This window comes from Primulina eburnea, chromosome 3, assembly GCF_022965805.1.
Source record: "Primulina eburnea isolate SZY01 chromosome 3, ASM2296580v1, whole genome shotgun sequence".
Classification (NCBI taxonomy): Eukaryota; Viridiplantae; Streptophyta; class Magnoliopsida; order Lamiales; family Gesneriaceae; genus Primulina; species Primulina eburnea.
In genome coordinates, this window is record NC_133103.1 from 10,688,592 (window position 1) to 10,703,771 (window position 15,180).

At 34.2% G+C, this 15,180-nt stretch overlaps 2 protein-coding genes across 2 annotated transcripts; one reads left to right on the plus strand and one right to left on the minus strand.

The window, feature by feature from the left end:
* Window positions 1-1,244: 1,244 nt before the first annotated feature.
* On the minus strand, window positions 1,245-3,298 carry LOC140828221 (mannan endo-1,4-beta-mannosidase 6-like). Its single transcript, XM_073191207.1, has 6 exons — window positions 3,090-3,298; window positions 2,730-3,000; window positions 2,454-2,648; window positions 2,231-2,353; window positions 1,860-2,071; window positions 1,245-1,778 (listed from the first exon to the last, which is right to left on the minus strand). The coding sequence occupies exons 1-6, from the start codon at window positions 3,287-3,289 to the stop codon at window positions 1,352-1,354; spliced, it is 1,428 nt and encodes a 475-aa protein (XP_073047308.1). The 5' UTR covers window positions 3,290-3,298; the 3' UTR covers window positions 1,245-1,351.
* A 3,186-nt stretch (window positions 3,299-6,484) lies between these two features.
* LOC140826272 (probable LRR receptor-like serine/threonine-protein kinase At1g06840) lies at window positions 6,485-15,088 on the plus strand. Its single transcript, XM_073188483.1, has 20 exons — window positions 6,485-6,762; window positions 6,852-6,999; window positions 7,311-7,382; window positions 7,512-7,583; window positions 7,975-8,118; window positions 8,206-8,277; window positions 8,368-8,439; window positions 8,523-8,597; window positions 9,173-9,241; window positions 10,629-10,697; window positions 10,772-10,843; window positions 10,947-11,033; window positions 11,260-11,328; window positions 11,716-12,248; window positions 12,412-12,573; window positions 12,760-13,043; window positions 13,147-13,198; window positions 13,381-13,631; window positions 14,076-14,210; window positions 14,364-15,088. Exons 1-20 carry the CDS (start codon window positions 6,651-6,653, stop codon window positions 14,715-14,717), a joined length of 2,904 nt encoding a protein of 967 aa, XP_073044584.1. The 5' UTR covers window positions 6,485-6,650; the 3' UTR covers window positions 14,718-15,088.
* Window positions 15,089-15,180: the final 92 nt, after the last annotated feature.

Below are 15,180 nucleotides of genomic sequence, written 5' to 3' on the forward strand. Positions count from 1 at the left end.
ATTTTATTTCTTCCTATTTAATTTAACTATATTTCTCATACCAGAACAATCAATTAAATTTTCATCAAGGACATAGTCTCGCTCATTTTGTCCTTTTTCCACCCTTCACATTTGTGTGGGTTGATGATTTGTACCCATCGTGATGGATGTTTTACGTCTTTTTATCTTAAAAAAAATCAAATTAAATTTCCAAAAAAATATATTATCTTTCAAAATGACCCATTCTAATAAAAAATGGACCCAATATCCTATATTTCATATATATGATAAAGATATGTATATAGTTATTTCTAAGGCAAAAACTGTGTGAGACGGTCTCACGGGTCGAATTCTTGTGAAGGATCTTAATTATCATCCTGAAAAAGTATAAATTTTTCGAAGAGTATCACTTTGTGTGAATATGGTAGGGTTGACCTTCAAAAGTATCCGTGAGCGGTCATTGAGACTTCTTATTCTAAATTACTATTACTAACTTAAGTTTAGTTCGGTGGCGCTTTCGTCTACGCACATTAAAAAAATATTTTTTTTAATAAACCTAACAAATTATTTAGTTTTACAAAAAAAAATTATTTAAAATTACATATTTTTAAGTTTATTGGTAATACAAATACAAAGCTAAAAAATAATTTTCCCAGAAAATATAATTCGTTTAAATGGTAATAGAATAGTTTTTCAATTTCAAACTCGTTCTTGTTTAATTCGACAAAATTATTTTTATTTATTCAAGGGCATTTTGGTGAATTAAAATCATATATCTTTATGTTTTGGATTTTTCGGCAATAATTAATTACTAGTTACTCTGCACACGTATCGCGTGTGTACAATTTTTTTTATCATTATCGATGGACTAAAGTGAAATTTGATAAATTATGGAGGGACTAAATTGATATTTAAATGGTTGAAATAAAAAAAAAACGTGTGTTGAAATTTAAAAAAAATAAAACAAAAAAACAAAAGTGTAATATTAGGTATCATACAATCTAGGTAGTTATTATCATGACCTCACACTTAATAATATAGCGTAGATAGCATAGATTACAATGGGTTTGTACGGCAAAACAAAAATTACTTGGGATTTTCACACAAAAAAAAACAAAATTTTTAGTGACTTTTTATTATGATAATTTTCTCCATCCATTATAAGCACGCTTCTCTATATTTTATTCGATTATTTAATAATATGTAAAAACACGCGCGCGCACACACTTATATATATATAATTTTATTATGTTTTTCATCCATCGTTGTGGTCACCAATTATGTGAAATTCACACACATAAAACATTTATATCTGATATATCAACTAAAACATTTGTAAAGTGCAATTGCCCGCACGCACGCATGCATAAATTTAATCATCCGGCTGCATATGTATATGATCGTGCCTTCTATGGCATCCCCATCGGCATTTCCAGGAGCACAAGGAATTGAAGGTCTTCAACCTGGTGGACTGAATGGATATGATATTCGAAGTTGAAGGGGACTTGGAAAGAACAACTGCATATCCATCGTCCATGTAATCCGTTCTCTCCGGAAACAGCTGCCACAAAAGGCTTCCTCCGCCACCGCCCCCCTTCTTGGAGGAGTTCACCAGTGTCTTGTACACGCTACTAATCAGGGTGTCCCTATAACTTGCGTTGTAGCCTGGATCTTTTGTCGACACTCCGAACTCGGAGAACAGGACCGGCATGCCTAGGAAGGTCTCAGCATCATCGATGTGAGATTGCATCCAAGATTTTGTAAATTCGATGTGTGCATCAGTTATTGACTGAGAAATCCTTGATCATGCAATAGAATTAATTAATTCACAAATTAATGCATACTTCATTACTTTGTTTATTGTTTGGAAAAACTCTTACCAAGAATCTGGATAAATGTGAACTGAAGCAAAATCAACCCCAAGAACTTGATGATTGCGGATGAAGTCGGTGCCAACTTGTTGAGCATAGGTATTTGGGTTATTTTGAACCTTATGAGGTGTCGATGGACCGTAGAACCCTTCGAGTCCAATCTCTACTAAATGCTTTGGATCAATGCTTTTCACATACACTGTCATTTCTTCTATCCAACTCTATAATCAACTTTGAACCAAAATGTTATATACCTGGGAGGCATGCGTATAACTAAATGGAAGGATCAACAACACACAATTTCATTATGAATTGCCAATATATATCATGCATGCTTCAACTGATTACTCATAACAATTAGATCAAAACTGAAACTAGACCTGCAACTTATTTCCTGAGGGGTCTGATTCACACCGCGGTTCGTTCATCAGTTCCCAAGCAAATATAGTAGGATCATCCTTGTACGTTATGTTGGTTATGGTATTTACTCTGTCTAGAACTGCCTGTACATACATACATACATATATATATATAAGAGCGGAGGAGCTAGAGCCAACGAAAGACGGGGAACAACAACATAATTATTTCATGCAGTTTAATTACCTTAACATGAGATTTGTAATAGGTTCTGATAGTTGGATGGGAAAAGAAGTCATCGTCGGAAGTCAAATTAAGGCCAGCTGCAAGACCCCATTTCACATACTGCGGTTTTCCACCGTATGCTTCCCAGTTGTTAACTAAGGATAATATCAGTCTTATCTTATACTTCTTTGCCTCACTTAAAACAAAATCCAATCCCTGTAATAGTTAGTTAGTGAAGAATCAAATACAGAAACATCGTTATACGAATCCAGAAATTAAAAATGATGATCGGGTCACCTTGAAAACTTGCTCGTCATAAATAGATGGGGACTTCTGAAGAGCTCTCCATTGTCCATCGTTGAAAGCCCAGGTCCTGCACACCGATAGTCCAACAGATGAGGCCTGTTGAAATACCTCACTCACCTTTCCTTTAGTTGATTCATCCGCTGAAAAAACCATTAACCAATAAGTGTTGAATCCATTAACATAAAATGGTTTCCCATCAACCGTGAATTGGTTCCCGTTTCTCTGCACCATACTCCATGCATCTTCATGCATATCACATAACCTGATCACCATAAATTCTTTGCTAAGATTTATCCTCATGTATATATGTATATAATCAAGCAGAAACTATACGAAACTTGGGCTACCAACCCAGGGTCTGTAAAGCCACAATAGGATGATAAAGCATTCCCTGCAGAACTGAATTCCTCCATAATTAGCTCGGCATGAATATGTTGAAATATTGAGTAATTAAGAAGCATTGAGAGAACGAAGAATACTGGATAAATGGATTTATCGAGAGGACTATATCTAAAATCCATCGTTTTTACAAATATTTGGTGCCAGCCCATTGAACTTAACTCAAGCTAGCTACAAATAAATATAATTGGGAAGAAACTTCATGATTCATAGATGCTTAAGATAGAGAATTGAGTTGAGTTACCTTCAAAGCAAAGATGACGTACCCCACATCCTCACCAAATTTCTTCTCTTTCAAACACAGATATGAATATGGATATACATGTCACGCTCTCATTATAGAACATGGTATCGGCGGTACATTACATGATCTGATATATTTCTAATAAAACTTTCAAAGCACATCAAACTCATAATACAGAAACTTGCAAAACCAGTCTTTCATTTCATCAAAACAAAAGCATCTCCTGTTACAAATGAAATACGTTCCAAATGATTTCTTGGAAACTTATCTCTATATAGGTACGCCCTGGAAGGGTGTGTTGAGTTTCATCCTCAACTTGGATAGATGTTAGCTCAGCTAGTCAACATAAACCTATCACTATCTTAATTAACATCCCATGCATTCTCCAATATATATTTCTGGAGGTCCGGGTACTTGGTATATTTTAGTCTGTATAATTGATTAATCTAGCTACTAATGGTCTTGGATTACATAGAAGAGTTGGTCCATAGCTGAATTATTTTTTCATTGTCGATTATCTATATTCGGACCTGATACAAGGCACATGATGCCATTGCCTCATGCCCAAATCCAAGCAGAGACGGTTTAATTTTAGCCTACTTTTGGATTTACTTACTCGATCTCCAACTTTTTCTTTTTAACTCTCAAGCCTCGCCTCTTATCTTTTTCTTCGAGAGTCAAATCTTAAACCCATCTGTCTCCTATTTAATGGAAAATACTAGCCTAGCCACACTTGAAATTTTGGTTAAAATCCATCAAGTTTTAATAAACTGTTGATTTTTTGCACTCGGAAATTTATCGTGCATTAGATAGATAAATTTCAAGAAATTAAAGTAGGTTGATTTGAGATGAGTATATCCACTCATCGCATATGTAGTTTTGTCATCCATAATTAGTCTTCATATGCGCACACACACACACACACACAAACTAATGTAACATCTTTTTGTTAAACTTTTTGTCATTTTCAGTTTTGTGATTTCTTACAATGAATTTTTAAATAGTAAGAGTTGTATAATTATTTAAAATTTCAAAAATTAGGATTAAAGATAAAGAAATATTTTAGTAATTCTAAAAATTATGGAAAGTAGATATGATAGTTATAAAGGAATGTATAAAGCTACCGAAATATATTTTTATCAAATAAAAATATTTTTTATAGGGTACTTTTGGTATTTTCAAAAATCATCGATACACAAATGTAGTTATCATAAGCTCATCAATCTTAATAATAACAATACATCGATGAACGCATTGCGTACTTATACAATATTTTTTATCATTTATTTGATTTATATTTAAATGATAGTCAAAATGTAATTATAAGAAATAGTCATATTACATTGCAATTATGATATAAAACAATTTTGGTGAATTTGTCCATAATGGAGGGAAAAAATGAATATACATATTTTGATGTCATTCCTTGACGGTTTCTATCATGTGATCGACTTTTATAAAATAGAATAAAATAATAATAATAATAATAATATATGCACGGTATAGTATTTTATATAAGAAAAGTCTATTACTCGTTTTCTTAAAACGTGCTATAAATTTTTTTTCTCTTTTTAATTTCCATAATTCGAAATATACATATATACACTTTAAAATATCTTGACACCATGTTTAAAATAAGACAACCAACTAACATTGGAAAATCAAAGGAAAATAGTTTGAAACATCAAATCGTCAAATGTTTTACCAAACCTAAAAACATTATTTGAAAAGTATATGTTGCAAATTCGGGTTTCTTTTTTTTACATTAAGAATATTTGTGCCTAAATGTGAAACCGAAAAAAGAGCGGTCTCACGAGTATATTTTGTGAGATGAATATCTTATTGGGTCATTCATGAAAAAATATTATTTTTTATGCTAAGAGTATTACTTTTTATTGCGAATATCGGTAGGGTTGACACATTTCACAGATAAAAATTAAAGAGACCTACTCGAAAAAAAAAAAAAAAAATTGGTCCTGCAGTACCAATATTGGTCCTGCGGTACGTGCTAGTACTGTATCGCCTTAGTCGAAACTTGCAGTGATTAACTGTCTAATGGATTATACCTAGGACTTGGATGATATAGACAAAAAAGTTTCCTGAATTAGTCCAAAAAAGCAGTCTCCTTGCTTCCTGATTTTATCAAAATAGAAGAAACCAAAATTTGTCATATCCAATCACATAATTAACAGTAGTTTAATGCTACCGTAAGTTGACATTTAATCGGGGAGAGAAAATTATTGAAGATGATTATATAAACATTCAAGTAATTATTCAAACGCTCGTATTTAATAAATTCAATCATTAATTACATAAATATAACATTCCGACGATAATATCAATAAAATACAAGTGTGTCATTAAATTAGTACTAATCAAATGCGCACCGATTACTTGAACAATTAAATAATTAAAGAGGAGTGTGGGCAGCACCAAAAAAGAAAAATAAAATAAATTGACTTATAAACTCTATAGTACTAAATGTAAGTCATCACCTCAACAAACAATGATGGGATAACTAATCCATGTACTCAGCAAAATGATTACTTATTAATTCATTATTCAAAGTCAATCCTACGATAAATATATGGATTAAAAATAAGGTTTTCTCTTTCGTTTGTTCCAAGAAATAAATAAATAAAATGGGATTATATATAATATAATAAACCCATCGACAAACTTATGAATGGTCAGCCGCAGCAGTTGTCAAAGACCTGTGGACTTGGTAATTAGTGAGTATATACTAATCATGCAGAAGTCATTAAATTTGAACGATGCTTAATGCTTACGCCTCAGGAAACCTTCAACTTTTTATTATTTTTTTGGTGATAAGACTGTTTTCATTAATTAAATCGCCAAGTTACGTTGTTGGAGAATATATTTTGGTAATTGCCGAACTGAATCGGGAGTCGATTGTCGATTCCTTGGATGGAAGCAATTGTTGATCCAGTGCTTCTGTTTGTTTGTTTGTTTTTCTTCTCTATTATCTGCATAAGCACCAAATTACCTTTTCACATTCGACACACTTTTAACAATTGTTTATTATTTATAATAATTGATTTCCTCAAATCTTTTGACTAGCTCCCCAAGTCCACTAGCAACTTGGACATGTTTATCGCCATATGCAATATTCCTAGCTACCACTTGGACTTCAATATATATAATAATCTGACTAGGAAATAAAAATAACTCGAATCATTTGTTCTTTTTTCATCAATCACAATGAAGTAGAATTCCGTTTTCAGATTGTGTGAGCATACAATACAGTTATGCGAATGGATGAGAAAACAGTATGGGTTGTGGGGATATTTCTTACGACTATCTCATTATGTTGGTGGTCTTCTCCACTTGCCTATGGACAAGTTACTGATCCAAATGAAGGTTATCATGATTTGTTTTGCTCTGATTGTCTTTGCCATTGTATTCTAGTTAACTTCATATAAACTAAGCCTGCCTCTGATCCGCTGCAGTGACTGCGTTACTGGGAGTTCGTCGTAAATTGAACGACAACTTCAAGTATCTAAATTGGAGCCAGAAGCACGATCCATGTAACTCACATTGGACTGGGGTGAAATGCTTTCTTAATCAAACTGATGGTTTCATGCACGTCCAAGAACTGTACGTGGTTAATTTTATTTTCTTCTTGATTTTTTATCCCTTTAATTAGTTACTATATATCAACTTTGAAACTGTTCTACTTTCAAGGATCTCTTGTAACAATTTTCACGTTACTGCTTAACTATATCAGGTTTAAAATGTTAATGACTGATTACATTTTTTAGGCTAATTTTATGATTGCGTGTAATTTTAATAATAAGAAAATCGGCACATAAAAAAAGATAAAAAAAGAGTTATGCGTGTTTATATTTGAGTTTTTGATAATAGGTTTCGTTACCCTCCCTCTGATCTCCCGAATATGTAACTTTCAGGCGATTGATGAGAATGAATCTCTCTGGAACATTAGCTCCAGAGCTTGGGCTGCTACTGAATACAAAAATTTTGTTAGTCCGTTCTCCACCACTTGTATTTGTTTGTTTTATGTTCTTAATAAATTGTTTGTGCCTAGCTAGCACCGTTCACTCATCAGTGCTAAATTCATTGACATTACAAGCGATGTTTGCATGTACCAGGGACTTCATGTGGAACAATATTAGAGGAAGCATACCAAAGGAGATTGGCAATATTAAGGCACTACAGCTCCTGTATGTTTGATTTCAAATTTCATGTATCTTTGATTGTCCATCCTTCAGTAAAAATGAACTCCCAAAACTTAAAGCTAGCAACCCGCCAATTGTTCTCCAGTTTACAATACACAAGAATTAAAGAACCAACCACGTTCTGATTCCGGCCCCTGCCCCAGAAAGAAAATTTTAAAAAAGATGTAGATGAGACGTACGAGACCATGATAATTTGAAACTACGCAAGCTAGTTCCTCTTCACATCATTTAGACGTCGATCCAGCCAAAACAGTACTATTATAAATTCAATATGCGTGTTTCCGTGGCTTTTCTTAATTATGATGAATCCCTTTTTATTGCATTTTATTTTATTTTTAGCCCAAGAGACATGATACAACTAATGTCTGCATTTTAGGCTTCTAAGTGGGAATCAAATATCTGGTCCTTTACCAGATGAACTTGGTTATCTTCCCAACTTGACAAAGTTTCAGTTAGACTTGAACTTTATATCTGGACCTATCCCCAAGTCATTTGCAAATTTGGACAAAGTTCAGCATTTGTAAGTATATTTTCTTATTCAACTCAGAGGATGTGATTTTGTAACATGCCTACTCTCCACACTTACCGCTATAGGTGACTTGTTTAGCCACATGAACGACAATAATTTCAGCGGTCAGCTTCCACAAGAGCTTTCTACGCTTCCTCTACTAAAACACGTGTAAGCCCTTCACACATTTCATCCATTCTATCCATATATATCATTAGATACATGCTTACAGATTGATTTTGTGGGTTATGATGTTGACAGCCTGCTAGATAATAACAATCTATCTGGGTATCTTCCGCCGCAGTTTGCACTAATGCGTAGCCTCACGATTCTGTATGTCATCTTCTGCTTCTGATATACAGAGCAGCATGACCTAATTAATTTCTTATTGACTTCAAATTTTTATTTTATTGCAGTCAACTTGATAATAACAACTTTGCTGGAAGCGTGATTCCAGATTCTTATAGCAACATGACCAAGCTCAGGAAGTTGTATGTCCTTTCCTTTAAAAAAAAAAAACAAATCATTATCATGAAATTTTTTGATGAAATCATGCCCTTAAGTGTGCTTGCATCACTAGCTCGTTCATCCTGAATGTAGATGTTATTTTGCTATTCTGATACATGGAAAATTTCAATAAACATCTTAGTTTCAAATTTTAGTTTGAATCATTTTATTTGCAATTTTAGTCTTTTTTTAAACGTGGGAGTGCTATCATAGTGTCAAATACGTCGACAATAGTCAGTGTCATATTAACACTCCCACAAAAAAAAATGACTAAAATTGCAAAAAAAATATATATATATAGCAGATTAAGACTGAATTTTGATTACTTAAATGACAAAAATCACAATGAAGCAAACATAAAATTATGATATTTCCTTTTGATACAGGTGAGTTTGCAAATAGATCATTATATTTATTTCTTCATATATAAAAACCTGTTAACCGGAATCAATGCATTCTTGAAGTGGCGCAGCAAACCAATCTCTACTTGCCAAGGTTATACAATATTATTACCCGGCCTCACTGAAAAGGTCTTGCTAATTTCATTTCATTTTAACAGGAGTCTAAGGAACTGTAGTCTGCAAGGAACAATACCTGATCTTACCGCCATGAGAAATCTTCTTTACTTGTACGTCTGTAAGTTTCCCTTAGAAATAATACTTTTGAATAGAAGTCTCTGTATTTGCTGCATGCATGGAGGAGTTATAAAGATTTATGTATTGTTGAGTACCATGGAATACAGTATAATAAACTAAGCTTCAAATCTATGATGAAATTGTAATATATACTTGGTAAGAAAAAAAACTACATGCATATGGTACATTAAATGAGCATGTGACATTAGCCTTCCCGCCATATGAATGAAATCGCAATTGTCTTGTGTTTCCAAGAAATTCGCTTTACACCAATATAATGTGCATCTCGTTGTGTTTTTCCTGTTATCAATTGATCTAGCCTAGTCACTATTAATGTAGCCAATTAGGTTGTTTACATTTTATTTAGCACATTTGATGTCATCTACTCTTGTTCCTTGCATATAACGTACGTATACTATTCGCTTGGCAGCAACAAAATGACTTTGAATCGGACAGATACCGCAAAAAATTACTATTTTCTTCATGTAGATCACGATCTTTCTAATTTTGGTGCTCTAGAATATTAGCCTTCACTTAAAAAGTTTGTTCCAAGTTTTGATTGCTAAATCAGCTTATTCATTTCACGTGTGCTTCTAAAGAACTCATGAATTCATCTAAACAACAATTTTCTTAAATTTTGCTGATAAGCTCTTCAACACTTTTTCTACAATCTTTCTATCTTCTTCAATATGACCATACTATCAAATTTGATTGATCACTATAGATATTCTAGAAAAGAATTTTTGTCATTTTTTTTTCCTTTTATGGCAAGATTACAAAATCTCGTCAAACTGAAGTAACCTTTTCGTAGCCTCCAAAATGTTTCTTCAGAGATTTTCCAAGCACTTTTGTGAAGTTTTGACGTGCATAATTGGGGGAAGAATCTCAATTTTGGTCTTGAAAATGTCTATTTCTCATCTGTAGTCATAAAAATTTTTAATTTGAATATTTAATCTAGCAAGTTCCATTTATTTTCACTCTTAGTCATTTTTCACCTGAATGTCTACGTGGTGTCGAACATGTCCACGTTGGCAACATGTAGTGTTCCAAAGATGATAACTTCTTAAGTTTGCAAGTCATACGTTACATATTTGTCCACCATGAATAAGCCAACTTAGACTACTCCATATCGAAGAAATTTTATATATACCATGATTTAACCGACTTGGAGCATTGCGGTTGAGAAGCTTTTTCAATCTCAAATATTAATTTGATTGGATAAGATTACCAGTTCTTCAAATTATTGAAAATCTTTACCATCTTATAAGAAAAAACACGAAAACCTCAAAAAAAAATTTATTTCTATTAAAATTCAAGATAATTGGTCATATGATCTATAGTCCCTTTAGTGCCTCTAGTTTCATGGTGTTTATTTTACAGGGATCTTAGCATTAATAAACTTACTGGAGAGATACCCTCAAATAGGCTATCGGATGGTATCACTACCATGTGAGTAACTCCTAAATGCTCCCTCTTGATGTGAGTGACTAGCTAATTTGTGACACAACCTTTTATATTTTCAGTATTCTGTCCAAGAACGAGCTTAATGGGTCGATTTCTTCCAATTTATCTGGGTTTTCCAATCTCCAGACATTGTAAGGAAATTATCTACTATGATTCTCCCAAAAGTATGTATGTAGCATTCATTTTCAAATGATGTTTATTCACATTATCTCTGATCATCTTGTTTTAATATAGGTATCTGGATCACAATTCTTTAAGTGGATCTCTGCCAACCACTATTTGGAAGAATATAACCTTCAGTTCAGAAACAAGACTTGATATGTATGTCAAAAAGCTTTCTGAGTCTTTAATTTCAATGTGGTTAATCGAAAACTTTGACATGGTATATATGTATGTGTTAAATTCCAGCCCCAAATGAGTTGTGTCATGCCCATGTATTCATCTAGACAGTCACTCTCTTAAGTTTCACCATCTCTAAGGTTTCCCTGCTACTACATAAAAAATCCTACATTAACCTTATCTAGTTTTAATTTGTTGTTTCTTGCAGAAATTTTGAAGATAATTTACTGTCCGATATTTCAGGCATCCTTGATGTTCCTTCAAACGTTACACTTCGGTATGTCTAATTCGTGCTCAAATATTTATGTTACGTGAGGATCAGTTCCTCCTATGAACAGTAATTGCATTATGTTTTATGAGCAAGGGTACGGAGCAATATCATAGCTCTTATCTAGATTAAACCAAGACAAAACATTTTACCCAACAGATATAACATTGTTCTCCAAATATATAATTTTTTAACTACAATTTAACTTGGGTGGATAATCACCTACACCTACCATATTGCGAAGCTTAGTAGTTTAACTCAGTTGTTAAGCCAACTTGACTGTCTCAAGTTTCTCCTTGAACAAATTTCATTTGAAATTAGAGGATAGCTCAAAATTTGGTATGTTTGTTTTGTTCCCTGTTTCTTTTGACTGATGACTCCACAATCAAATTTTAGGCTTAATGGAAATCCTGTTTGTGATATTGCAAACAAACAAAACATCAGCCTGTTTTGTGGACCTGGTTATGGAACTGATGCAAAGACAGAGTACTTGAAGAAGCCAGTGTTAACTTGTAAACCCGAGGATTGTCCCAATTACTATAAATATGCACCAACTTTACCAAATAAATGCTTCTGTGCAGCACCTTTTGGTGTCGAACTACAACTCAGAAGTCCTAGCATATCCATTTTCCTTCCATATCGTGAACAATTCCATTACTTCATAGCATCTAATGTGTATCCAAAACCAAATCGAACATTGCATCAGTACCAGCTTTATGTTGAATCCGTCCAGTGGGAACCAGGTCCAAGGCTAAGAATTTCCCTGCTCTTCTTTCCCGAGGACACCAATGATTCTAATATATACGCCTTTAGTTCAGATGAGATTCTAGCAATAGCAGAGACATTTGCGACCTTCACCATACCGGGAAACGACACATTCGGCCCTTATGATTTACTTGGTTTCACTGCCGAGGGTCCTTATTCTGATGGTAAGTAGTTTTTGAAAGTTAAAGCATTTTTTATTTACCTTGGTTGTGTGACTTCAGAATCAACATAACTGACTGAAAAGGCGAGGGGTGACAATTTAGATTTTCTGTAACCTGACCATATATTTTCAATATTTTGATATACTGATAACTCTTTGGAGTACAGTGTTACTTCCTTCTCTTAGCCGTGGGGGCCTACGTAAAGGAGTGTTGGCTGGAATTGTGGTGGGATCTATATTGGGTGCAAGTGTCGTGCTTGTGGGCATACTGCTTGTCTATCGAAAACTGCATCCTAGGATGCAAGTCGAAGTTGGCAAAAAGGAACCACGTGAGTCTACTTTTACCTTCGTTACAACCATATTCCCTCCAACATTTGCGGTTACTATTACGATCCTTTAAAATGAGCAGTATTAGTTCTGGATTTGAGGAAGTCCCAAGTTCTCAATGAAACTGCAATGCTCATTGTTCCAGTTCATCTTAAATACCTGGAAACATAATTAATATTTGTATGCAGATCCAAAACTTCCAATGAAAATGGATGGGATTAAGGCGTTTAGTTTCGAGGATTTGCAAATGGCAACAAATAGTTTTAGCGTTAGTGCTCAAATTGGTCAAGGAGGGTACGGAAAGGTCTACAAAGGGGCTTTAGCAGATAGTGCAGTTGTGGCAATAAAGCGTGCACAACAAGGTTCCTTACAAGGTGATAAAGAATTTTACACTGAAATCGAAATGCTTTCACGATTACATCATCGAAATCTTGTTTCTCTGGTTGGATATTGCGATGAAAAAGAAGAGCAGGTAAGACTCAATATCACCGCTATTCGGTCCAATATATATATCTTGGTACACTCTCAGTTTTCACATACCATGATACATATTCTGAGTCTGTTGTCCTTTTCAGATGTTAGTGTATGAGTTCATGCCCAATGGCTCGTTACATGACCTACTATCTGGTAACTGATTTTTGGTACACTTAGTTGATTCTCTTTAGTGCTTTTCATCTTGCGTTTTATAGGGCTTTGATTTATGTTGATGTTTTAATCACAGTATGTATAAAAAAAATCAGACGAGAATGAGTAATTATCATGTATGAAATTTCTTGAAAGTTGTAGTTAATTAATTGTTTTGTTAACAGCTAAATACAGAAAACCTCTCGGTTTTGGGACAAGATTGCACATTGCTTTAGGTGCTTCCAGGGGCATTCTATACCTTCATACGGAAGCTGATCCACCTATTATTCACCGTGATATCAAGGCAAACAATATATTGTTGGATTCCAAGTTGACTGCCAAAGTATCTGATTTCGGGATTTCAAGGCTTGCGCCTGTGTCAGCTGCTGAAGGAGATACAACTGCACATATATCCACCAACGTTAAAGGAACACCAGTAAGACAAATAGAAAAACAATTTCCGGATTCGACTTAACTTTCGAAATTCTCAAATACATAATTGTGAAACAAAAAACCATGGTAACCATGGTACATTTCAGAAATCATAAATTCAAGATATTGTAGCACAAATGCTTCTTTTCAACAATATTATTTTTTAATAACATGTGATTGGCTCTTGATTTTGAAAGTAAGTTTACACATATTGAGTAGAACAAACTATGGAGCAATTTTGTTTTACTGGAGTGATGTTCCTGTAGAATCTCATGTCTTGAGGCTTTGATAACTGGAGTGATGTTCCTGTAGAATCTCATGTCTTGAGGCTTTGATAACTGTCGGACGCTTAAAAGATGCATCGGTTTACAACTCTAGTACGGTTAAAAGATGCATTAGTTCACAACTCTTGATGATTCCATAGAAAAACTGAAGTTTGATGTTGCAGGGTTATGTGGATCCAGAATACTTCCTGACCCACAAGTTGACGGAGAAAAGCGATGTATATAGCCTTGGAATTGTATTCCTGGAGCTCTTAACAGGGATGCAGCCTATATCTCATGGAAGAAACATTGTCAGAGAGGTACCAAAGCCTTTATTTATGCTGTTATTAGTTGTTGTCCATCCATAACACTTCCAGGAAATGAACGAGAAAAGATGGAATACTTAAACATGTATATTTTTTAAACAAGGATTTGATTAGCTTTTTAATAGGTTGCTTACGGTTATTTATCAGGTCAATGCAGCGTGTCAAAGTGGGATGATGTTTTCCATCATCGACAGGAGTATGGGGCAATACCCTTCCGAGTGTGTGAAGAAATTCATGGCTTTAGCCCTCCGATGCTCTTTGGATGAGACCAAGGAAAGGCCATTAATGCTGGAAATTGTAAGGGAGTTGGAAAACATATTTGCAATGCTTCCGGAATCTGACAACACGGCCTTGGAATTGAACTTAAATATGTCGAGCTCTGGAACTTCATCTACCTCAATTCCAACCTTGTCAGATCGGAGGAGCACTTATGGCACTATGGATCTGATCCCTGGAAGTGACCTTGTTAGTGGTGTCATTTCTACCATTAAGCCTCGCTGATGCCAGACTTGTGAATCTGTCTGTCCACATGTGTGTATCTATATATCTCGTACATTGATAGACCACATTAGGCTTATCAACTACAAAACTGCCACCGCCTCGAAATGTGTCGCCATTGTCATCAATCATTAGTCTCTTTTACTGAAAATTATCTTGGAAGATGGCATGTTTTGGTTTCCCTCTTGTAACTCGTTAAAGTTTGGATCATAGTATAGTAATTTTTTTTTCACTTTTAGTTTTTTCTTGTGAATGTTGACGTTGGGCAGGAAACATCAGCAATGTCAGAGACCATATCATTATCAGCAATATCCGATTCCCTCCATTGTATTACACATATAATAATGGCTACTAGTGTCTTTTAAATATGGTTGTGGTTTGCTACGATGAATGTGTGTAATAATTGCTAAAACATCTAATGAATTAACGTCAAATAATGCAACTTCCTAACATAAAAGCGATTCTG

Excerpts from the sequence above, each read along its gene's own strand:
- LOC140828221 (XM_073191207.1), bottom strand. The coding sequence starts at position 3,289 with ATGGGCTGGCACCAAATATTTGTAAAAACGATGGATTTTAGATATAGT. Across the intron at positions 3,001-3,089 it reads TGTGGCTTTACAGACCCTGG|GTTATGTGATATGCATGAAG; the intron begins GTTGGTAGCCCA and ends TATGGTGATCAG. Across the intron at positions 2,072-2,230 it reads CCTCAGGAAATAAGTTGCAG|AGTTGGATAGAAGAAATGAC; the intron begins GTCTAGTTTCAG and ends AGTTGATTATAG.
- LOC140826272 (XM_073188483.1), top strand. The coding sequence starts at position 6,651 with ATGCGAATGGATGAGAAAACAGTATGGGTTGTGGGGATATTTCTTACG. Across the intron at positions 7,383-7,511 it reads CTACTGAATACAAAAATTTT|GGACTTCATGTGGAACAATA; the intron begins GTTAGTCCGTTC and ends TGCATGTACCAG. Across the intron at positions 12,249-12,411 it reads CGAGGGTCCTTATTCTGATG|TGTTACTTCCTTCTCTTAGC; the intron begins GTAAGTAGTTTT and ends TTTGGAGTACAG.